Below are 23,756 nucleotides of genomic sequence, written 5' to 3'. Positions count from 1 at the left end.
ATGGTTATGCTATCATAATATCATTTCTGCCTGTAGAATCAGAAAGGTACCTGTAAGATGTGGTTAATCCTTGGTCAGTTTACCAATAACCATCACAAACTCCAGTCTGAATAAATTAGCTTATAAACCTGGGGAATGAATGCCTAGCCCCCTTTGGCGTTTTCTAGATAACCAAGTAAGATTAAGGAGAAATTGAGAGGACATACACAAGATGTATTTTGTTATGCCAGTAGGAACACTCATAATTCCCCCAAAGTGTGTGATGCAGTGGAAAGGAACACAGAAGCTAGGCATTATGCTGCTTGGCCAGAATGGCTTGAAAGTAGATAGAAGGGCTGTGTAAGTGAAGAATTTGAGACTGGAGAAGGGGCACTGGCAAGGAGGGCAGACATGGAGAAAGAAACATGGAAGAATAGGGATAGGCTTAAAGTCAGATCTATGGAGTAGACAGTACTGAGCTCTATGCAGCAGGTCAGTTTCCTCCCTAGCTCAGTGCCTGATACATTAAAGTGCTCAATGAGTATTTGTTGAAGAAAGAATGAGTAATGGTTAGGGAAAAGAAATACTGCCTCTGTAGGAACCATTCCTGAAGAAATCTTGCTTTGGTCCCACCTTATCTTACCCATTACTTGATCTCAGCCATCACATGTTTTCTGACCTTGGGTTGCTGTTAGATTTTTTTGTTAGAACACATATTGAATATGTGATATTGCAGGTAGTTTATATTTGAAGTTTTTTTTTTTTTTTTTTAAGATTTTATCTCACCGAGATCACAGGTAGGCAGAGAGGCAGGTAGAGAGAGGGAAGCAGGCTCCCTGCTTAGCAAAGAGCCAGATACAGGGCTTGATCCCAGGACCCTGCGATCATGACTTGAGCCGAAGGCAGAGGTTTAACCCACTGAGCCACCCAGGTGCCCTATATTTGAACTTTTAATCATTGTCCAGCTCTGGCAGTGGGACAGGGGGAGGGACTGATACTCTGCTGTTTATAAGTATATGAGTATATCTGAGTACTGAGAAATCTAATTTCCTTTTGTTTTAAGACTATACCGGAGGGGCCCCTGGGTGGTTCAGTTGGTTGAGTGGTTGAGTGTCTGCCTTCTGCTCAGGTCATGATCCCTGTGGGAGGAGACCCACGTTGGGCTCCCTGCTGAGCCTGCTTCTCCCCCTGACTTTGCCCCTCTCCCACCTTGTGCTCATGCTCTCTCTCTGTCAAATAAATAAAAAATAAAATCTTAAAAAAAAGAAAAAAGAAAAGGCTACACTAGAATAGTTGTGACCATATCTATCTAGTCCCTGAATATTCTGGCCTTGGGTGACATATGCAGCCACTTCTGGCTGTTGAGACAGGTTAAAGGTGTGCACGTATTTTCTGTGTGTGATTTATGGTAAGGTGACAAGAATGATGAGAAGCAGAGGAATTTAAAGTTATTTCTCCATATATAAAACTGACGGGATGCCATATGATTTCCAAAATTCATTTCTTATTCGAAAGCCTCGAAATCTGATAGTCCACAAAAACTTAGTATATAGAATTTTTTTTTTTAAAGATTTTATTTATTTATTTGACAGACAGAGATCACAAGGAGGCAGAGAGGCAGGCAGAGAGAGAGGGGGAAGCAGGCTCCCCGCCAAGCAGAGAACCATGTGGGGCTCGATCCCAGGACCCTGGGATCATGACCCGAGCCGAAGGCAGAGGCTTTAACCCACTGAGCCACCCAGGCGCCCCAGTATATAGAATTTTAAGTCAAATATAGTCACATCTGATAGTGAAAACAGATTTTAGAATCTGAAAAGATAGAATCTGAAAAATATAGTCATATAGGTTGTTTTTCAATTTTAAGCAATTATATAATTATAATGCAAGTTAATTAAATCCTTATGCGTGTAAATGAAATAGGTAGTACATAGTCTATTTGCAAAGGAAAGTTTGACTGTGAAAAAGCTCTCATCTGTTTTGCTCACATATACCTATTTGAATATCTAATAGGTGTTGTTTTAGACGCTGAGGATACAACACTGAAGAAAGCACAAAATCTTTGCCCTTCTGAAGCTTTTGTCAAGACATACTTTCAGAGAGGACGATTTCAGATTAGGTGGTAACTAATCAAAAAAGGAAAGCGATATCTTAGTCTGTCTAGGAGAGTTGTACGTTCAGGGAACTGAAATATAAACGAATTAACTCACTGAAGACAAGGATTTTTGTTTGGCTTTTATCTGATGTGTTCACTGCTATATCCTCAGAGCCCCAAATAGTGCTTGGCTCATAATAGGCATTCAGTAAATATATGTCATTGATCAAAGTGTTTATTGTTTTGAATTTATATATCATACTCATGTACTTTAGTAAATGATTTTTATATCTAGCTAGTTGACAGTTTTATCTCAGTTACCTTATTTTTATGTTTGTTACCTACTTTTGGTTTCTCCTTGTACCCACATGTCAGGATGTAGGAAAAGCTTATTAATATTAATAATTAGTCATATGGTGATCTGAGATTACAGAAGATAGATTTGGAAAGGAACTTTAGAGGTCATCTTTTGTTTAGCTTCCTGCCTAGGAAAAACTGAGTAAGAGGATTAGGTATGTATTTTTAATTAATCATTTAAAAAACTAGGACAACATGATGGGGTTCTCTTGAGAAAATGGAGAAAGGTACTTAACCCTAGATATAAAGATACAAACCTGAAAAATTTAGAACTTCTAACCGTGTGGGAAAGTGAAAAAAATTGAGCCCAACTAAGCTGCTCTTTGTTGATATCAGAAACGGGCCTGTCATTCATGTTGGCATTGAAACATAGCCTCCTATCTCAGGGGGCAGGACTTTTTTTTTTTCCCCCCTCTCAGAGGAGCTAGACAGTTACTACAGGTTGAAAAGCCCCGACCAGTTTTTCAAGAGTTTCTCCTCCTTTTTATTTTTTTCTTTTCCTTTTTTTTTTTCCCCCCCTGAAACTTATGGAGCTTTTGCTCTGCTTTCAAGATGCATTAAGGTCTCCTGCTTTGTAGACTGCTTTGGAGCCAGCAAATACCCTGACATGCACAATTCGAATTATGCAGATTTCATGAGTAAGTTTAATTTTATTTTTTTTTAGCTAGTTAAAATTCAAGTGATATTTAGAATGTTAATTTGGAGTTAGCCATTTTATCTTTTTACCGCTTTTATCTTAAGCATATTTTTAAAACCTTTAATTTAATAAGAAAGTAAGATTCTACACATTAAAAAGCCCCTTTGTCTCTTAAGACTTACACTTCTAGTTTCTTTTGAATGATCTTTGTTGCATTAGACAGAATTCATATGTCTTTTGAAAGCCAGTTACTTAAACAGTTTTCTTGAGCATCTTTTTAGTTTTATTGAGAAGTATTTTAAATTGAGCTTTTCTGAGCTCGATTACTTATGTCTGACACAGTCTCAAGTTTCCACTGAATGGTAACAAAGACTGTAGAGTGTTGTTGGTACTGCAGTGAGAGGCATGCTTCTTTAGACCAGGTAAGAGAGATCATTTTGTTTCTTACTGCTGGGTGAGTTTTTACCGTGTTTATTTTATATTCTTCCAGCAGCAGCAGTATTAAGTTGATAAATAGCCAAGAGCACGCTGAATTCAAGACGTCCTTGCTTGTTGCAGACAAGCAAGGAAAACTACAGGGTATGGGGGTTGGGTTGGGCGGGGGGGGGGGGGGGGGGGGGGGGGAGGGGTAGAGTAAGCTTACTTTATCACTCAGTAACTTACATAAATCAATTAAAATGTGAAAATAATTCTAGAGCTCAGCTTTCCTCTTTCAAGAACTAGGAAAGCATTTGAGGAAATGAATAATTTTGAAGATACTTCATAGTTATTACTTGGTGAATGCAATTCAAATGATAGTTTTTACTTTCATTTCTTTCCAGTGGTTAATAAAATAAGCTTTGCCCTTAACTATACATTTTTTTTTAATTTGTGAAAACTTTCAAATTGTCAACGGCAAAATATGCTTCCTCAGGATCTTTGAAGTAAACCTGACACTTAAAAAGATATTTCAGCTTTTATAGCTGTTTCATTCCTTTTTTCCTAGTACATTTTTCTTAAAAGTATTTGTGCTTTGAAAATGTCAGCTGTATTCTAATGAAGCTCGGGCATTGTTTGCTCATAAAGGGGCCGGTGCATTCCACTGCTTTATGGTTTATTATGAGGCACAGTGTGAGAGTGTGGGTGGCACCATTTGGTGTCTGCCTCTTGGGGTAGTGACTGCCATTATGTTAGTGTTGGATTTGCAAAGAAAATATACCATGCAAGATCCTATATGAATCTGGAACCTATGAAGAAAATCTGAGCCCTAAATAATAGTGAGTGAGCCTGGAATGTGTGACAACTTGATTGAGTTGATCACTTCAAATATATTCTGGAAAGTCTGCATTTCAGTTACAATTAATATTCTAGTAGTCACAGCTCTTGTTTTTGGATGTATTTAAGAGTTACCCATTCTTTGAATTTTAATAAGGAAGTGAATATTTCTACAATGTTATGACATTTTAAGTAGATACAGTAACATTTTAAATAATACATTTACTTAAAAAGGAGTTTTAAGGAACTTAGTGTGGGTGGGGAGGGGGAGTGAGAGAGGAGGTCAGGCAGAGAGCCTTTCTTTCAGTTAGGAAAGCCCTGATGAAGAAAAAAGCAACAGATGTTTCTTCTGTTACAATTGAGGTTGTTTTATTCGAAATTCACAGTAGCTGGAATGGGGAGGGGAGGTCATAAATCTGACTTAATCGGGGAATAAATAAAACTTAGTCATTTAAATTTTTTTCTTTTATACTTAGAATTTGAGAATCAGTAGAGTAACATACCTTTTGGAAAGACTTTTTTTTTTTAATCTTAAAAAATTAATATAATTATGGAAATGTGAGAAAGTTAATTTTAGTGCACGTAAGTTATGGAAAAATGATCATTAAGTCCTACAGAATATTTGGAAAAAAGCCTACCCATTATAAAATATATAAGGAATACTTAGGTTGCAAAAGTTTGTAATTGCACAATAGGTACTAAGGCTCAAAATGAAATTGCATTATAAAACATTATTTGCATATAGTGTGAGAGATCCTTTTATCTTCAGTGAGAAGCATAGGACTTATTCCAAAAAGATCTTTGAATAAGAAATGGGAGAGAAATATTTTAGTTTAATTGAAATGAACCTCTTAAAAGAAAGATAGTAAACTTGGATTGATTGCTAATGGACAGAGAAGAATGTTTATTTGCTGAAAAAAAGTAGCAAAGGAAGAGCTTGGAGGCAATACACATGTAAATGAAAGCAGTCAAATTAAAAAAAATAGTTTTTAAATTTGTGGAATTCGTAACAAGTAAAAACCTTTCCTTTTACAAGTAAGAGAAGCTCTATGCTCTTGAATAGTGTGCATTTATACACATTACAACTTTATGCATTTCTTAAAGTTTGCTCTTGAAAAACCAGTGCTGAGCACCGGATCTTTCATGCATAAGGCACATAGTAAAAATTCATGATACCCTACACTGTAAAATTAGTAAGAATAGATGACAGCCAAAAAAATTCCGTAAACCATAGTTCAAAATTTGTGTAAGGAGCAAATATTAAATGGTTTTCTAAATGTTTAATTGGTCTAAAAAGATACCAACATTCAAGGAGATTATTAAAAATTTCTCTTGCTCTTAACTGGGATCTGGAGGCTTCCCAGAAAATTTTCTTGCTTCACGTAATGACAGAATTTAGAGATTTTGAAGCTTTTCAGATCACTGTTTTACTTAAGATTACATTAAGATTCTAAAATTGATCTTCATGCATTTTTCTTTTTTAAGGAATAGCAATAGGTAGCAGCTGAAGGGTTTTTTTCCTAAGGTAAGTAAAGTAACTTACATGGAGTTTAAAATGGATTTATAGGAGTACCTAGGTGGCTCAGTTGGTTAAGTGTCTGACTCTTGATTTTGCCTCAGGTCATGATCTCAGGGTTGTGAGATGGAGCCCAGAATCGGGCATAGAGCTTGCTAAAGATTTTCTCCGTCTCTCCCTACCCCCTCAAAAAAAAAAAAAAAAAAAAAAAAAAGTGGATTTACAAACTATAGGTCTGACTAAAGTAAAAATTTTTATAATTTTTATCAAAGTATATGTAAGTTTGATGAAATAAACAGCCCTAAAAAAAAGTTGATGGCCCCACATGTGATATATAACTATGACATCATCCTAGATTGTAGTTACCAAAAATATGTGTCACGATTATAGATGTAGGCATGACAGTTGGGTATATAGTAGCATCAGCAACAACAATACAGAAATCTTTGAGACTGTTAACCCTTCAAATTAAGAGTAATACACTGAAAGACTTTCAGAGTAGGTACCTATAGTTCTCCCATTGTATATATGAACTCAAAACTGAGGTCTGTGGGCATCTAAGCTTTGCTTATTCATTGTTTTCCAAGTTAGAATACCCAGAGGGTGACTAATGTAGACATTCTCTTTGCCTTATGTATATATGTGTACAACTAGAAACAACAGCAAAATCTCTAAAAATCTCTCATTTCTGAGGTGGAGGTCAGAGGGAAGATTGCCTGATGCCTATATTTTTCTGAAAAGAAAATCTTTTACATTGTTTAGGAACAGATAAAATAAATATGAGTATTGGGCTTTAAGTATATTATGAGTTAACTCTTGCTAAAGGATCCAGGAACCTGTCATGTAATAACAGTATTACTTCTTTCTACCAAGTTTCAAGCAACCAATTTATAAATGAACTTTTGGATCTTGACTCTAAAGCTGGAGACCATCAGTAGGAGCTTGGTTTTTGGCACTTTGCTCACTTATGGTACAAAGTTTGTCACTCTCTTGGCAATTTCTCTCACAAAAATGAAGAGACTGCTTCATTTGCTGACCACTTACTATGTGCCAAGTAGACCCAGGGAACTTAGGTATAAGATTTTTTTTGAAAAATCTTTTAATGGATTAGGTTTTAATTAAAAGATTTTTGTTGCTGTTGATGACTAACTTTAAGATTTCTTGCTCTTCAAAATATGATTTCGATGTAGCTTCGATAATAGCTTTCAAATGGAACATATTGTTGAAATAAGAATATTGATCGTTACAGTTTTGAGTATGGTATTATGGAATTCAGTGATCCCCTTTCTAATTTTCTAGGGAAAAGAAGTGCTTTGAAACTCTAATTCATGGGTAGTTTTTGGTCTTTTTGAGTTTAAGTGTTGTAAAGTTTTAAATTTAAGAAAGCAACTTTTAAATTGTAGGTCTATCTGTAAGTCATTTGCCATCTTTTATAAATATTGGAAAAATATTTCTCCTGACTAAAATTTTTCATAAAGATTTTATTTACTTATTTGAGAGAGAGCCCACATATGAGAGAACACAAGCAGGGGGAGCAGCGAAGGGAGAAGGAGAAGCAGGCTCCCCGCTGATCAGGGAGCCCAATGCGGGACTCCATCCGAGGACCCTGGGATCATGACCTGAACCAAAGGCAGACACTTAACTGACTGAGCCAACCAGGCATTCCTTCCTATAAATTTTAAATGAATTATTTACTAACACAGTCTGGAACAGATTATCATGTTAGAGAGGTCGTGGGCTTCTTCATGAGGATGATTTCCAATTAAGTGCACTTGGATATTCTAATACTCATAAATTCTGATCTTTGTGGTTGCACCCAGCTGCCTTGATCTTCTCTAGCCATTCAGCGGCTGTTGGTACAAGATAAAATGTGCTCCCATCCGCTCACTCTTTTACTAGGCATGCACACGGTGTCTGTGTGCCATCTGGTGGGTGTACTGGCTGCAGTGATGGTGTTGGAAGTAGGGGTTGAATGTAGGTTAAATGCTGAAAAGATGTAACATGTAAAAACAAGAGGCTGAAGAAATAAGGGTCACTCAACCCATTCTTTTTAAAATTTTTTGTTAAGAGATGAAGTGTAACGGAAAGAGTCTACTTTACTCCATTACTTCCTTAACTTGAACCAAGAGAAAAAGGGGCCCTGAAGCAGTCTTTCCCATTCTTGACTGATTATAAGAATCATCTGAGGCACTTGTTAAAAAACAGGCATTCCCACCTAGTTTTTGAGGCTTTGGATGTTGAGTGAAGCCAAGGAATGTGCATTTGGAATTAGAGTGACACTACATCCCTGCCCCACCCCCACCCCTTTACAGTTTAAGAACAGGCCCATTTGGGAAAAATTACTATGAAGGATTGGAAGAGCCAAGTTGTCTGAGGCCATATGGTAAACTAATTCAAGTATTAATCAGAAGATATATTGTCCATGGGGCGCCTGGATGGCTCAGTGGGTTAAGCCGCTGCCTTCGGCTCAGGTCATGATCTCAGGGTCCTGGGATCGAGTCCCGCATCGGGCTCTCTGCTCAGCAGGGAGCCTGCTTCCCTCTCTCTCTCTCTCTCTCTGCCTGCCTCTCCGTCTACTTATGATCTCTCTCTGTCAAATAAATAAATAAAATCTTTAAAAAAAAAAAAAGAAGATATATTGTCCAAAAAATGGGAAATTCTAATTAAACAGGTAGAAATGAGAAATTTATTTACAGATTTCCTTTACTGAGCAAGATAATAGAAAAAGGACAAAATGACATGTTTTAACTAAAGATGAAAAAGCCAGTGTAAAAGTGATAGAATCAAACCTGTAGGTGAGACATGTTTTTGGACAGACATTTTAAAAATATTGAAAGGAAAGGTCCTATAAAGAAAACCTAGTGAGAATGGATTAAATGATTTCTAAGTTCTTTTAGCTTTGAGGTTTGATGAACTAAATGAAAACAACTATAATATTCCAGATGCCAGAGCTTGAATTAAGGAGTTCATTTAAGAAATGAAGAGGCACTGTTTAAATTCTGGCATACAGGAAGATGAAGAAAGAAAGTTTTTTCCTCCTTTCAAAGTGAAGAATCCAAGGCATTTATGGTTTTAGATACCAAAAAAACAAGGAGCTAGTTAATTGCTTTAAAAGGTGTCCTCCATGTAAAAATGCTTATCAAAGCCAAGAGAACAGATTTGATCCTCCAGGGAAAGTATGTAGGAAAGACTGACAGGACAGATTTATTGACCCTTAGGGCTAAGAGCTTGTTTCTTGTGGCCATTTCAAGGTTCTTGATTTGGTTCATGGAAAGCCTTTCTTTGGTTCATGGAAAGCCTTTCTTTGGTTCATGGAAAGATCCTGGTTAGGTGGTCCATTTGGGGGATCCTAGAAGTCCTGTGTTCTGACAGCTGCAAAAACAGCTAAGCTTTTCTTCCATGCCTATGATATGTAGGTATTTGCATTTCAGATCTTCTGTCCTTACCTATGTACTATAGACTGCTTGAATTCCCTTGTAGAACCAAATATGGAGGGGGAGGTTCTAGATGCCACTTGAACCATTAAACTTAGGAGATATTAGAAACTTTTTTTTAAAAGATTTCATTTATTCATTTGAGAGAAAGAGAGCAAGACAGCACAAGTGAGGGGTGGGTGCAGCGGGGAGAGGGAGAAGCAGTCTCCTCTCTGAGCAGGGAGCCTGGCTCAGGGCTCGATTCCAGCACCCTGGGATCATGACCTGAGCCAAAGGCAGACCCTTAACCAGCTGAGCCACCCAGGCACTCAATATTAAGAACTTTTGTCTTCTGTTTCTCACATCTCCCATTTGTAGCGATGCTGCGGTTATGGTTATGTAGATATACTCTGATTTACATATCTTGGCATTTCCAGTTGGATATGTTGCCATTTTTCAAATTAATTATGTGTTATTAATGTGTTTTACTTATAAAGATAGTGCATTGAATTATTGGGCCTGAGTTATTTGTCAAATAAAGGTGATAAATATTGTTTCTGTTCTAGTCCACTCTTCAGTGACATACATTGCTTTCTAGGTGACTGGCTGAAATTAGAAATAGAGTTTTAAGGTGTAGAATCCTTTTTCCTTGCAAAATGAATTGACCCATTCTAGAATTGACCTGTGACTTGACCTCATTAGTAGTTTATGTGAAACCAGTTGATAGTCTTTTACAACACTTATTAACAAATAGTTAAAAGGGTAATACAGAAAGGAAAAATGCGTGACACTCCTGTTCTGACTCTGCTTATTCTCTGGTGGAAATGTTAATCAGGAATGAAATAAAAGCATATGATACTGTCACATAAATAGGCAGATCTGTGGAGCAGAATAGAACATCAGTAAATTGACCCAAATAAGTAAATGATCAAGGTAACATTTCATGGCAGCATGGGGGAAGGGGAGCAGATTATTTATTAAAAATAGCCATCTGAGGGGCACCTAGGTGGCTCAGTCAGTTAAGCATCTGCCTTCAGCTCAAGTCATGATCCCAGGGTCCTGCGATTGAGCCCTGCATTGGGAACCCTGCTCAGTGGGGAGACTGCTTCTCTCTCTCCCACTCCTCCTGCTTGTGTTCCATCTTTCTCTGTGTCCCTCTCTGTCAAATAAATAATATCTTAAAAATAGCTATTGGGGGAGGGGTACCTGGATGGCTCAGTCAGTTAAGCTTCTGCCTTCAGCTCACCTCCTGATCTCAGGGTCCTGGGATGGAGCCCCATGTTCAGTAGTCTGCTTGCCCCTCTTCCCTCTGCCCCTTCCTGTGTGCTTGTGCATATGCACACTCTCTCTTTTTCAAATAAATAAGATATATTTTTAAAAGATTTCATTCATTTAAAAAAAAAAGATTTCATTCATTTATTTAACAGAGAAGTGAGCACAAGCAGGGGGAGCAGCAGAGGGAGAGGGAGAAGCAGACTCTCCACAGAGTGTGGAGCCCATGTGGGGCTTGATCCTAGGACCCTGGTATTGTGACCTGAGCTGAAGGCAGATGCATAACTGACTGAGCCACCTAGGTACCCCAATAAATAAAACATATATATATATTTTTTAAAGATTTTATTTATTTATTTGACAGAGAACACACATAGGCAGAGGCAGGCAGAGAGAGAGGGAGGCAGGCTCCCTGCTGAGCAGAGAGCCGGATGTGGGGCTAAATCCCAGGACCCTGGGATCACGACCTGAGCCAAAGGCAGAGGCTTCAACCCACTGAGCCACCCAGGCGCCCCTATGAAACATATTTTTTTAAAAAGAGCCATCTGAGGGAAAAATATTGTATGTTTTATTTCTCACATCAAATAAATTCCAGATGTCAAGGATGTTAAATTTTAAATGAAGGCATTAATGTATTATAAGAAAACATGGGGGATGTTTAATACAATCTTAGTATATAACTAAGTTTTTAAAGAACAGTATAGCCAACTGGAAATACCAAACCTGTAAGGTAAGTAAAATGTAACATGTCTGTATATAACATACACCTCTAAGGAGGGAAATAAAGATAAATAAACTTTGTAGTTACTCAGACCTTCATTTTTATTTTTAAACATACTTACAGACCTCTTGTATATGACACAAAAATCACACAAAAAAAGAATTAGTATAAAATTGACTACATTCTTGGGACATTTGGGTGGCTAAGTCAGTTAAGCATCTGACTCTTGATGTCGGTTGTGGTCAGGATCTCAGGGTTGTGGAATTGAGCCCTGCCCTTGGCTCTGTGCTGGGTGTGGAGCCTACTTAGGATTTTCTCTCCCTCTGCCCCTGCCCTCCCCACTCTCACTCTCTCTCTTAAAAAAAAGAACAAAAAACAACCCCACTACATTTTTTAAAAATACACAAAGAAAATCATATATAAAAGTAAAAGGCAGATGTCAAATTGGGGAAAATATTTGCATCAGGCATAACAAAGAATATACTTATTTTTTCAATATTTAAAGAGAGTCTACTAGTAAAAAAATCACCAGCAGTCAATAGAAAGGTGAGCATATTTTCAGGAAAAATTTAGATGATTTTTAAATAAAACATGTCAGCCTTACTCATTATAATAAATTAGAACCAAAATGAAACAAGAGCCGTTTTTAACCTAAAAGTTGACAAAATTTGATTAACTCACTGAGTGGTAAGGATATGTAGAAATGGACATTTTTATACATTTTTAAAAAGATTCTTATACATTTCTGTATGGAGGGTGAATTAGTGCAATCATTTGGTACAACCAGTATGTGTAAAGACATGGATAATTATTACAGTAGTATTTGTAGTAATAAAGGATTTTATTAATATTTGTAATATTAAAAGCTTTTCTGTTGGGGCGCCTGGGTAGCTCAGTGGGTTAAGCTGCTGCCTTCGGCTCAGGTCATGATCTCGGAGTCCTGGGATCGAGTCCCGTATCGGGCTCTCTGCTCAGCGGGGAGCCTGCTTCCTCCTGTCTCTCTGCCTGCCTCTCTGCCTGCTTGTGATCTCTCTCTGTCAAATAAATAAATAAAATCTTAAAAAAAAAATAAATAAGAGCTTTTCTGTTACTAAGGGATTGATAAATAAACATGTAGATCCATAAAAAGTAATACTGTGTGGTTAACAAAGTAGTATTGAGGCAAAACTACATATACAGGTATGGAAAGACATCTAAGATAGATACAGTATTATTAAGTGGGAAAAAAGCAACATGCAAACTGATAGAGTATTCAGCTATATGTGAAGGAAAAAGGACGTTTATGCATATATGTTTGTTTATGTTAGAATCTTTCCGAAAGTTTATATACAACCTGGCACCAGTAGACATCAGTAGGGAAGGGAATAATTAGGTGGTGGCTGGAGATAGAAGGAGAGGTAGTTTTCACAATATACTCGTGTTTCATGTGTCTCATGAATTTGTATCGTATGCTTCCATCCAGACATTCATGTATTCATTTTCATGCAACAGTATTTGTTTATGTCTCAGGCAAGGTGTGCTAGGTGCTGGAGATACAACAGTGGATGAGATAATGAAGTGCCCCTGTCCTTACAGAACTTAAATTCTGGGAGTGGGTGGGCTGTGGACAGATAATAATCACCCCAAAGATACAGATGTAGTGGAAAGAAGGGCCATATGCACCCCAATGTTCATAGCAGCAATGTCCACAATTGCTAAACTGTAGAAGGATCCGAGATGCCCTTCAGCAGACAAATGGATAAAGAAGATGTGGTCCCTATACACAGTGGAATATTACTCAGCCATCAGAAAGGAGGAATACTCAACTTTTGCATCAACATGGACAGGACTGGAGGAGATTGTGCCGAGTGAAATAAGTCAAGCAGAGAAAGTCAATCATCATATGCTTTCACTTATTTGTGGAGCATAAGGAATAGCATGGAGGACATTAGGAGAAGGAAAGGAAAAACGAATTGGGGGAAATCAGAGGGGAGACGAACCATGAGAGACTGTGGACTCCGAGAAACAAACTGAGGGTTTTGGAGGGGAGAGGATGGGAGGTTAGAAGAACCAGGTGGTGGGTATTAAGGAGGGCACGTATTGCTTGGAGCACTGGGTGTTATACCCAAACAATGAATCTTGGAACACTGCATCAAAAACTAATGATGTGTACTGTATGGTAACTAACATAACATCATAAAAAATTAAAAATTAAGAAAAAAACTATATTCGCACGAGGACCTAGGGCATTTGAAGGTTCCAAACAGTGAATGTCCGTGTGTGTGTGTGTGTGTGTGTGTGTGTGTGTGTGTGTGTGTGTGTGTTTAGGCTTGGTCGGAGCATTTTAGATGGTGCTGGCCCCATTTCTTGGGTAGTGGAAGAAACTAGACATCTCATTACAGATTTAGTCCATTCCCATTTTAAATGTAGATGATTGGCCCTTCGTGTATACACTCCTGTAGTCTTGCTGATTTTCTATCTAGCTCTTGGTTCACATTCAGCCTGGAAGGTGCTTTTACTCACAGCCAACACCTAGGGATTACTGGTGAGTTCCCCCTCTTGTCCTTTGTGAAGTGAGAGGTTTAGTGTCTGGTATGTGATTAAAACACGGTTGGTCCTCTTGTCCCTGAGTCTGTGTGGCTGCCTTGGATAAATGTGTGGATGGGTAGTCAGGGCAACTCTCTCCCCTGGCTGGTTGAGAAGCCTTCATTCTGGAGGACCTAGTTTGGAAGCACATCAAAGGAATGGAAATGGACACAGAGGGGATGAGGACTTTCATAGTTTTGAGAATAAAATAATGTTGAGAATAAAGTATCTAGCAAGATCTCTTCGCAAGCTGGCAGTCTCAGGACTTAGAAAGGCCTTTTGGCTTGGGCAGTGGGAAACCTCCATTGGCTACATCTAGGGGCCAAGTAAGCAAGAGGCCTTCATTCTTCCTTCTAGATTTGGATTTCTCTTGCCTTTTCTATCATGGGAAACACACACACACGCACAAGTGATTTAGGGTTAGAAGATTGGTTCTCCCAGCTGATGATGTATTTGGAAATGGTCATTGGAGCAGTATTCCTTGAAAGAGCTCTTTCTGCACTGACCAGGTCCTAGAGCTTAGTGCCTGTGTGTGACCTGTCTGCTCTTTAGCGTGAAGACATCTCTGTCACCCAGGGGAGGGGGCAAGCTGGCTACCAGTCATGGCATTTAAAACAGCAGGACAAGAACCAAGCACTCAGAAGCAGGAGGGGAAATCAGAATAAAGAAATAAATAAATCATCATCATCACCTAAGAAGTAAATATTAATAGGCCATATATCATCACATAGAAATAAGTGCTCTGGTAAAGAATCATAGTAAATTAGAAGTGCTTATATAGAATGGTCAGGCATCTGATGTGATGACCAAGCCAGAGACTAGAAGGAAGCTAGGGAATAAGGCAAGTAAATATCTGAGGGAAGAAAGCAAAAGGATTGTATAATCTGTAATTAGCCTCTTAATAGTAAGTATGAAATTGTGTAGGTCACCCCCCCCTCTTTTTTTATTAAGGTATAATTTGCATGTAGTGGAGCCTAACCCCTTTAGCCTAGCATGATATGACTTTGACAAACACCTACACCACCACAAACTAGGTCATTCTCTTAACTATTTAGGGCTGAGGGTTAGCTTTTCCTTTGGAGTGGGACCCTGTATGTGTATGGGATATACCACTATTTCTGATTTGAGATATTTATAAACCCATTAAATAGGTGTACACTTTCTTAGAGTAAGTTATTAATTTGGTTCTTCTAGGACGATGTGACAGTAGGCTTGGGTGAAGGTTTTTCCAAAAACTAATTCAGGCCAAAAAAAAATTTTTTTTTTCCAGAAAGTCAGTACTGTGAAAAATTAACTTACATTGGCATCATGTAGACAAACCACAGTTATTTCACTAATTTTTTTATTTTAATTGGACATATTGAAGGTGACTAACTGGAACAGGAACCCCTTTAAGAATTATGAGTGAAAGAAATCTTTGGTGTCTAGACAATTCTAATGGAAAATAGAAAGATTCTAATTACTCAGAAAATTGAAATAAAATTTTGAGCCAAAATTGTGTGCCTGTGCCAAGATTTGGCTAAGTTTTTAGCTCTTTTTCCAAGCCAATTCCCCAGGTGGTTGATCTCATTTAGTTAATGCAGAGAATTGCCAAAACCCAAATCCAGGCAGGTCTTTAAAGTTTTGTTTTTAATAAATACACCAACTGCCAGGAATTGGCTTCTGGACAGTATCAAGCCCCTGTTGCCAAAGAGCTATGAATTAAGGCCAGGTACTTAGGAAAAATTCTTCACACTTGGTTTGGTTTACTTCTCTTAACCTACCTGAAATGTTGGGATACTGGATGTTTATAACTGATTTAAATATGTCCTTTGGAGTCAAAAAAGTTCTGTTTCTGTTTGAACCTAGTTGATTTGATGAAAGTAAACAATTGTCTAAATGCATGGCTTTTATTTCTGGGTATTATAATTATTGAAATCCAAGAAATCTTGGATTTCAATTTCTCGTCTTATACAAAATTATTGCTTCCAAAGCAGATTTCATTTTTACTAATTATAAAACACAAATACCTCATTTATACATTTTTATCTTGTTTCAATAGCTGTGACTGAATCTCATGCTATTTCCCTTCCTCCCTCCCTCTCTCTTTTCCCTCCAGAATGGCAGTAACTTTTTAAATTATAAAATATGCATGTTCATAAGATGTTTTTTCAAGTAATGAATAAGTATGAAACAAGTAAAACATTTCCCCAAACTCTTACCAGAGCTAACCTCTCTTATATTTGTTGTTTATCTTGCCATACTTTTATGCTTTATATAACTTATGAGTATGTAGTTTTTAGGTAAAGGGAGTCATACCAATCATAGCCTCGTAAAATGGGAACATTTTTCCATGGCTAATATGTCCTTACAATTCTGTTTTAGGAACTATGTAATATTCCATCATACACATGTACCAAAAGATGTTTATACATTTAAATTGTTTCTAGGTTTTTGCCTTTATCTATAATGTTGCAGTTCTAGGACATGTATAACTGTTCTTCTCTGCTTAGTTTATTAGGATACATATCCAGCAGAGGAATTGCTGCTGAGAGGATCTTCCCATTATTGGGAATTAATTGTGATGCTGATGCAGAGGCCAGGATCAGCTTGCCACTTAGGCAATGGAGAGCAGTTGAAAGGACATTTTGTTGAAGTGGAAAGAGACTTTAAAATGTGTATAATGGTTTTTAAAGCACTTATTTAAAATGATGTCCTCTAAGAGACCAGACCCATTACTCCTCTTTAGTTACATTGTCGGACTGCCCTCCAAAAAGACTGTCCAATATCCCTCCCACCAACAACGTGTTAGCTGCTTGAGTGTAGGGGATAGTGTCCCTTGCACCAAGTACGCATAAGTGCTTAGCATTAGTACTTAACATCTAGTAGGTGCCATGTAAGTATTTTGTAAATGCAGCCATTATGCCACATTTTTACCAACTCAGGATGTTATCAGACTTATTAATCTTTATCAGCCTGGTACATGAAATTGTTTCTTTTTTCTGTTTTGTCACTTTTTTTATTTGCTTCTTAGCAATATCACATTATTTCTGACACTTCAGCTGTGTAATAATTTTGAAATCTAGGTAGGCTAAAGTTCCCCTCTTCCCTGTTACTCCTTTTTTTAAAAAATTTCTTGGCTGTTCTCTGCCTTTACTCTTCCAGATGCACTTTAGAATCAATTTGTCAAATTTATTAAGTTCCCTCTAAATTCTTTTGGTATTAACTGGCATGGCAGATCTGGGTTTAATGTTTTTCATTTTGTTTTGACCTGAGTTTTATATTCTTAATTTTCCTCTAGTGTCAGGTTTAAAATCAGAGTCAATCTGTTCCCTAACCTTAATTTGTCTTTTTTGTGTTTCTTGTTCACTGTTTTTTGCTGGTTTTTGATTTTTGCTTTAACAGTTTATCAGAAGTGATCTCATCTTAAACATTCAGCATCACTAAAGTCATTTTTTAAAATCATCTGAGAAGACAAATACCACATGGTTTAACTTACATGTGGAATGTTAAAAAAACTAAATGAACAAAGAAAAGCAGAAACAGATTCATAAGTACAGAGAACAAACCAGTGATTTCCAGAAGGGAGGGGGTCTGGGGATAGATGAAATAGGTGAAAGGTACTAAGAAGTATAAACTTCTAGTTATAAAATAAGTCACAGGGTTGCAACATATAGCATGGAGAATATTAAGTCAATAATACTGTAATAATGTTGTGTGGTGACAGATAGTAACTGCACTTACCATGATAAGCATTTTGTAATATATGTAACTATCAAATCCCTATGTTGTACTCCTGAAACTAATATAATACTATATGTCAGCTGTACTTCAATTAAAAAAAAAAAAAATCTGAGAGCCAGACTTTTGCAGGGCTGTGTTTTTCCTCACATGCCTGTCCTGCCTGGGGCTGAGTTGATGGCACATGTCTATCAATTACATAGCTGTTCTCCTTCACCCTAGAATCATAGATAATTATTCTCCAGTTAGGGTGAATTCTTAAATAGGTGAATAACCATATTTGGGAAGTTTGATAATAACTTTTATCTTTAGCACTTGGTAAGATATATGTGTTATATAAAAACAAAAATCAGCTTCATGGTTACAGAGGAAGGAAACTTTATTTGATATCCTGGTTGTTCAAAATAATAAAAGACCTAGCATTTAAATTTATTTCAGACTCAGTATAAGTTATGGTACCAGTTAAAATGTAACAAAAAAATACAGTTTACACCACATTACAGGAAATATGGCATCCAGATTAGAAAAGGTAATAGCTCCAATCTATGCTAATCAGTTTTATACTTCTGTGTGCCTATTCTGTGCCAGGAACTAAACCAGGCGCTAGGATACAAAGCTGAGAGACATAGCCCACTTAAAACTATGTAAATGATAGCTAGAACAAGCAAATGATCATAGGTTTTATGAAAAAGTCAGAAGAAGGGCATCCAGGAACTAGACCACAGAGGCTGGGAACAGCTTATATGGGGAGGTGGCACCACACAGAGCAGAGGCTTGGGAGGTAGGGCTGTGGCCCTCTCTATCTCTGGTATGTTTTACACATTCTTTAACTTCATTCTGTCTCAGTTTCTAAATGTGTAAAATGGAGACAGTAATAATACATTTTATTCTATTCTCCTAAGCACTAGCAAGATGATGTATATATGGGAAGCCTCTAGAACAGACTCTGGCACACAGTAATGACTTAGAAAATGGTATGGAATGCCATTTTAAATGCTAGGCAGTAAAAGTAGCCCCAGGAGAGAGAGACTTCCAACAGAAGGAAAGGTGTGTGCCAAAACTGGAGTGGTTGAGCTGGGGCCTTTCTGGAATTGCAAAGTATTTAACCTGATTGGAGTGGAGGGAGTAGCTGAAGATGAAGCTGGGAAGGGAGGCAGGGGTGAGATCTGTAGATAGAAGCTGTTGTGCCATGTTGAGGAATCTGAGGGAGGCATTGAAAGTGTTGTGGAATCTTTGAAGGCCTAAAGAAGGGGAGTGTCCAGAACAGTTTTCCTTAGTTGAAAGACTGGTTTGTTACAGATTTGTGGAGGGGCTAGCAAAACTGTTTTAAGTAGCATTTCCAGTTAGAGTGGTAGTGCTCAGCCATGGCTGCACGTTGGAACCTTCTGGAGAACTTTCAGCGGTCTCATGCCCAGGTTCACTCCTGACCAGTTTTATCAGCAGCTCTGCGGGTGGGACTGAGACATTGGTATTTTTTATTGAGTCCCAGATAATTCCATTGCACAGCCACAATAGTGAATCACTGAGTTAGACGGTAAGTGTGTTCGAATCAGATTTGATAACGTTTCAAATTAAACCAAGTGCCAGCAACATAAAGGAGCCAGAGTAAGGAGATAAATAGGATACGGTGGTCAGTTGAACGAGGAGGGGGTTGATTATTTCTGGACTGGGTCACTGGGATGGTAATGATCATCTATCAAGATTCAATCATATACTAAGAACATGAAGGAGAAACAGATTTGGCTATTAGACCTTGTTGAGTGTGGGTATTGAGGGAAAATGATACAGGGCAAATGGGCAGAAAGAAACTGAAGGAGAGGAGCTGATGGTGCAGTTGAAAACCCAGGAGACAGTAGATAATTGATATGTGAGACCCTAAGAAGAAAGGATTTGTAGAGACATGAAAGAAATCATTTATATGAGAATTTCCACTCAGAGAGAAAAAAGTAAAAATAGGTGAGGGTGCAGACAGGTTCACAGGTCAGGGAAGAGAAGCTATAGTATAGCCCGATGGCCTGATTTCCTCACTGAAGGAAATAGGAGTATTTGCTGAGAATCAGGTGAGAGGTAGGGTTTAAGGAGTCTGGGCAAGTGCTTGGAGATTCAAGGGGGCCATCTGAGAAGGAGGGGTCTTGTCCTGCTCTTAAATGCTGTCTTTCCCCCTAGAGTTTCAGTATTGAATCTCTTTCACATACTTTCTGGGTAATCTTCTTTGTTACATTAGATTATTAAGAAAAACATTGATAAACTGAAGTTTGTCCAGAGTGGTTAAGTAGTTGACACAGTTCAGAAAGTTATCAGTTAACGTTTCATTTCTGGGGTAGCACTTAGCTACCTTAATTTCAAATTTAAAGTGTTGATATCACTTGAAAACACTGTGTACATCTCACTGTTTTCAGTATCACTAGGTAGCATCATATTTTTTTCTAAATACCAACTCATTTGCAAGCATGTTAATTCTTAGTGTAAATACTTTCTATTATACTATAAATTCTAATAGATATTTTAGTTCCTATCTACTTCATACTTTTTTTGGTTCTATGATGTCTGATAAAGATCTAGATTTCTCAACTCTGACATAAACTATGATTTGCAGTATGTATTCTCTAAATAGATTTTCCTCTAAAAACCCACTAAAAGTTTAGTAATTAATTGTCAGGCAGAGTGAACCATTTATTTTACAGTTTTCCTATTTAGCAGAACTAATTGTATTCCCTACAAAAAAGCAATCATTAGAATGGCTTTTCCGTAAGGCTTCTTGTTTTAACTTAATTATTAAAATAATTATAAATTACTGAAACAAAACTGGGGTTAGGACCATGAATGTATAGATAGAAGGGGACCTTGATATTGCAGGACATTAACCTAATATTTTTATATCATTTCAGGTAACATTTCATTTGTTGCATTTCCAGTTTCCAGCACCAACTCACCAACAAAGATTTTACCAAAAACCTTAGGACCAATAAATGTGAATGTTGGACCCCAAATGGTAAGAAAACCATCAAATATTAGAATTTGACATTTTACTCAGGCAAGACTAATTTAAAAGATAATTGTACTAAAGATGCTGAACAAAAATTCCAGTTCACGTCTTATGCACTTTTTTAAGAAGTTTTGTTTTCATCAGAATGTATCTGATTAAGTCTTGAGAAAAAGAAAGGCGGTTGTGCTCTTCATTGTTTAATTTTCATGTAATTGAGTCTGGACTCTGGATATGTAATATCAAGGTTTTTGCTTGCTCCCTATGGTAGGCTTCTCTTGTTTTTAGTTTGATTAAATTGATTAGAAATATGTTATGTTTTATGTTCTCCTCTTTTTTTCCTTATAAAATAACCTTTACTGCCCTAAGCTGTGTACTCTCATATAAATTGAATATGACCCAGCAGTTAATCTATATCCAGAGCTATCAATCTTTAGCAGTAGAAATAATGAATGAAAAGTAGAAAATATTTAACTGTTTCTCTGGAGGCATTCCATTAATCATGTTAGAGCTTGAAGTATATAACACTTTCAGAAAAGCCTTACTTTTAAACAAAGTGACATGCAATTACCCTGAAAACTATACTTAATTTAATGGTCTCAGCCACCTTTAGCAAAAGTTTGTAAATGCTTGAACAGTAACTCTTCATTGTTAGTGCTCATGTGGTCTCATCTATAGAGCAGGAAGGATAAATTTTGCCCGTGATACTCAGTACTGTGGACTCTGTTAAATGCAGAATTATTTAAGCAAAAAATGTATCTTAACATACTTAGTGGCTTCAGCAAATCTTCAAGAGTTTAAGACATTCAAGACATGACATTTTTCTTGATCACTTGAGGACTGTTAATTACCTACAGGATTCAAACTAAAGATCTCTCACAATTTACTGTAACTATGTGAAGAATGTAGTCTAGCTCCAAACCTCATGGACACTTAAGTTCAGATAAGTGTCCCCATTTCAAGGTAGTTCAGGGTATATTTCAAACATTTACTAAGCTTTTGCTTCTCACCAGCCACTGAAAAGTAGGTGTAAATGAGATAAGGCACCTGACTTTAAAGTCTGTATTTTGAAATGTGATTATATAAACACCAAAATTAAATAAACATCCCTGAACTCTTAGAGTTTCTCCCTCACAGTCCTCTGTTTCGAGAGACTGTTTTCTGTCAGTATTTTAGGGATACTGCTATGGCTCAAATTCTTTTGGAAACAGTTTTTCTTTCTGTTGTCAATTTGAGCTACCGTGCATGCAGTTACTGTTATACCTCAGTTCTGACAATGATAAAGTAGTCTTGTACACTACTTACCTCATCACTACAAACCTCAGAAACAGCAAAAGAAAGGTCAGAAGAAGGAAGGGAGATTTGGGGTTCCTCTTTAAACCAGACCTTAATTTGTGTCTTAATACTGAGGTGCTTTTTCCAGTTCTCAGTTCTTAGACAGAAATGAGAGCTTTCTTTTTGACTTCCTAATTGTTGTAGAATCCCAGTTAGAGCCATTTCTCTCTTCTTTTGTTTATTTCTTTTGAATAGTGTCCCCTCACCTTCACTCTCTCATCCGTGATTTAAAAGCATTTTTTTTAAGTTGGAAAACCCTTGAATAAAACCTTTTTCTTTTTTAAAACCTGCTTCTCTCTGTTGTCTTTCTCTATTTGCCCTATCAATTTCACGTCTCTAGCCAAGTCTTAATGGTAGATAGAAATTTCAAAAGGTCTTTAAAAAAAGGTTGTTTTCTGTGTTTATAGTAACTAGTTTAATGTAACTGTTTTAGTTTGGAATACTTGCTCTATACTTAAAGGTATCTTGTCATATAATCTCATAACCATCTTTATTAAAGATGGTTAAAAAGTACATGTTTCTTATAGTAAAACTAAGATTCTGTGAAATAATAAACTCCTTTAATGTAATACTTTATAATTACATAGATTCTTTTTCCCTTTAGAATACAGAAGCTCTTGGGGCGCCTCGGTGGTTCAGTGGGTTAAAGCCTCTGCCTTCAGCTCAGGTCATGATCCCAGAGTCCTGAGATTGAGCCTGGCATCGGGCTCTCTGCTCGGAGGGAGCCTGCTTCCCTTCCTCTCTCTGCCTGCCTCTCTGCCTGCTTGTGATCTCTATCAAATAAATAAATAAAATCTTTAAAAAAAAAAAAAAAAAGGAATACAGAAGCTCTCTTGGCTTTGCTTGCTTGCTTGCTTGCTTTCTAATTGAAGTATCATTGACACAGAATGTTACATTTGTTTCAGGTATACAGCAAAGTGATTGGACAGCTCTGTACTTCATGCTGTTCACCACCAGTGTAGCTACCATACAAGGCTGTAACAATTTCTTGGCTATTCTTACTGTAGATGGCAGTAGTATGTAAGATATATTGATTGAAGGCAGAAAACCTTCAGAATGAGGTTCAATTACTATATGATTTTCATAGCCCAGCTGTAATCCGTTGTCAAAAAACTGCATGATTACATTTAAATTAAGGATTTCTTTGGGATGGGGGAAGTTAAGTGCCGGAATTTAAAATAAATGTTCACTTTCCTTATCAGATAAACTGAATATAGTAATTACCTCTAATTTACCTCTAATTTCAATTTGGAATTTCAAAATTAAGGTTCAGTCTTATAAAACACATCTGACTCATCACCTATATAATTTTCCTGTATTCAGTGGTTGATCAAGTTCTGTTGGCTTTTCTTTGATTTTATTTAAGGTTCACTGTCATTGTCCTAATTTAGGAACTCATTGCATCTCACATGAACTTCTAACTTGTCTTTGTAGTTGAAGTATATCATCCCTCCAGTTTGTTCATTCAGGAAATGTTTATTGAGGATTTCTGCTATTGAGGGCATAGCAGGCACTAGGCTAAAGGAAAAGAACAGAATATTGCTAATCACCGTCAGCTCAGCAAAGAATGTCAGGTGACATTCTGACATTGAGGAAGAAAAAATAAACCAGAACATAGCAATTCATTTCCAAAGCCTTTCTCAGTAATAATAACCAGTTTTTTCCTATGTCCTATTTCCCTTCCTCTCTTCATCTTTTTTTTTCTACAAAGCCCTTTAAATCAGGTAAACTGAGCCTGTAGGCTACTAATAACAGATACAGAAAAAGAACTTAGTAATAATACTGCACAAATAATGCAGTCTGTCTCAAGGGTAAGTTTGGATGATTAGAATTGCTTTGTGGAGACTCCTGTTCTAGAAATAGAATAGACCAGAGACTGATCAAATACTCAGATTTTCCTTCTTAAGCTTCA

The 23,756-nt window shown here is 37.1% G+C and overlaps 1 protein-coding gene across 8 annotated transcripts in view; it reads left to right on the top strand.

The window, feature by feature from the left end:
• TFDP2 (transcription factor Dp-2) overlaps positions 1–23,756 on the top strand; it is a 202,032-nt gene that overhangs the window by 107,135 nt on the left and 71,141 nt on the right. For 6 of the 8 annotated variants that reach the window (XM_047726713.1, XM_047726703.1, XM_047726692.1 and 3 more), the window contains one exon: positions 20,415–20,518. In XM_047726713.1, the coding sequence (XP_047582669.1) occupies positions 20,415–20,518 (104 nt within the window). Of the gene's footprint in view, positions 1–3,422; positions 3,488–4,183; positions 4,322–20,414; positions 20,519–23,756 lie in introns of those variants that run through there. The other 2 variants (XM_047726737.1, XM_047726727.1) reach the window with 2 other exon arrangements.

Source organism: Lutra lutra, chromosome 1, assembly GCF_902655055.1.
Source record: "Lutra lutra chromosome 1, mLutLut1.2, whole genome shotgun sequence".
Lineage (NCBI taxonomy): Eukaryota > Metazoa > Chordata > Mammalia > Carnivora > Mustelidae > Lutra > Lutra lutra.
The sequence above is the reverse complement of the archived record's forward strand: the minus strand, read 5'-3'. Positions and strand labels throughout refer to the sequence as shown.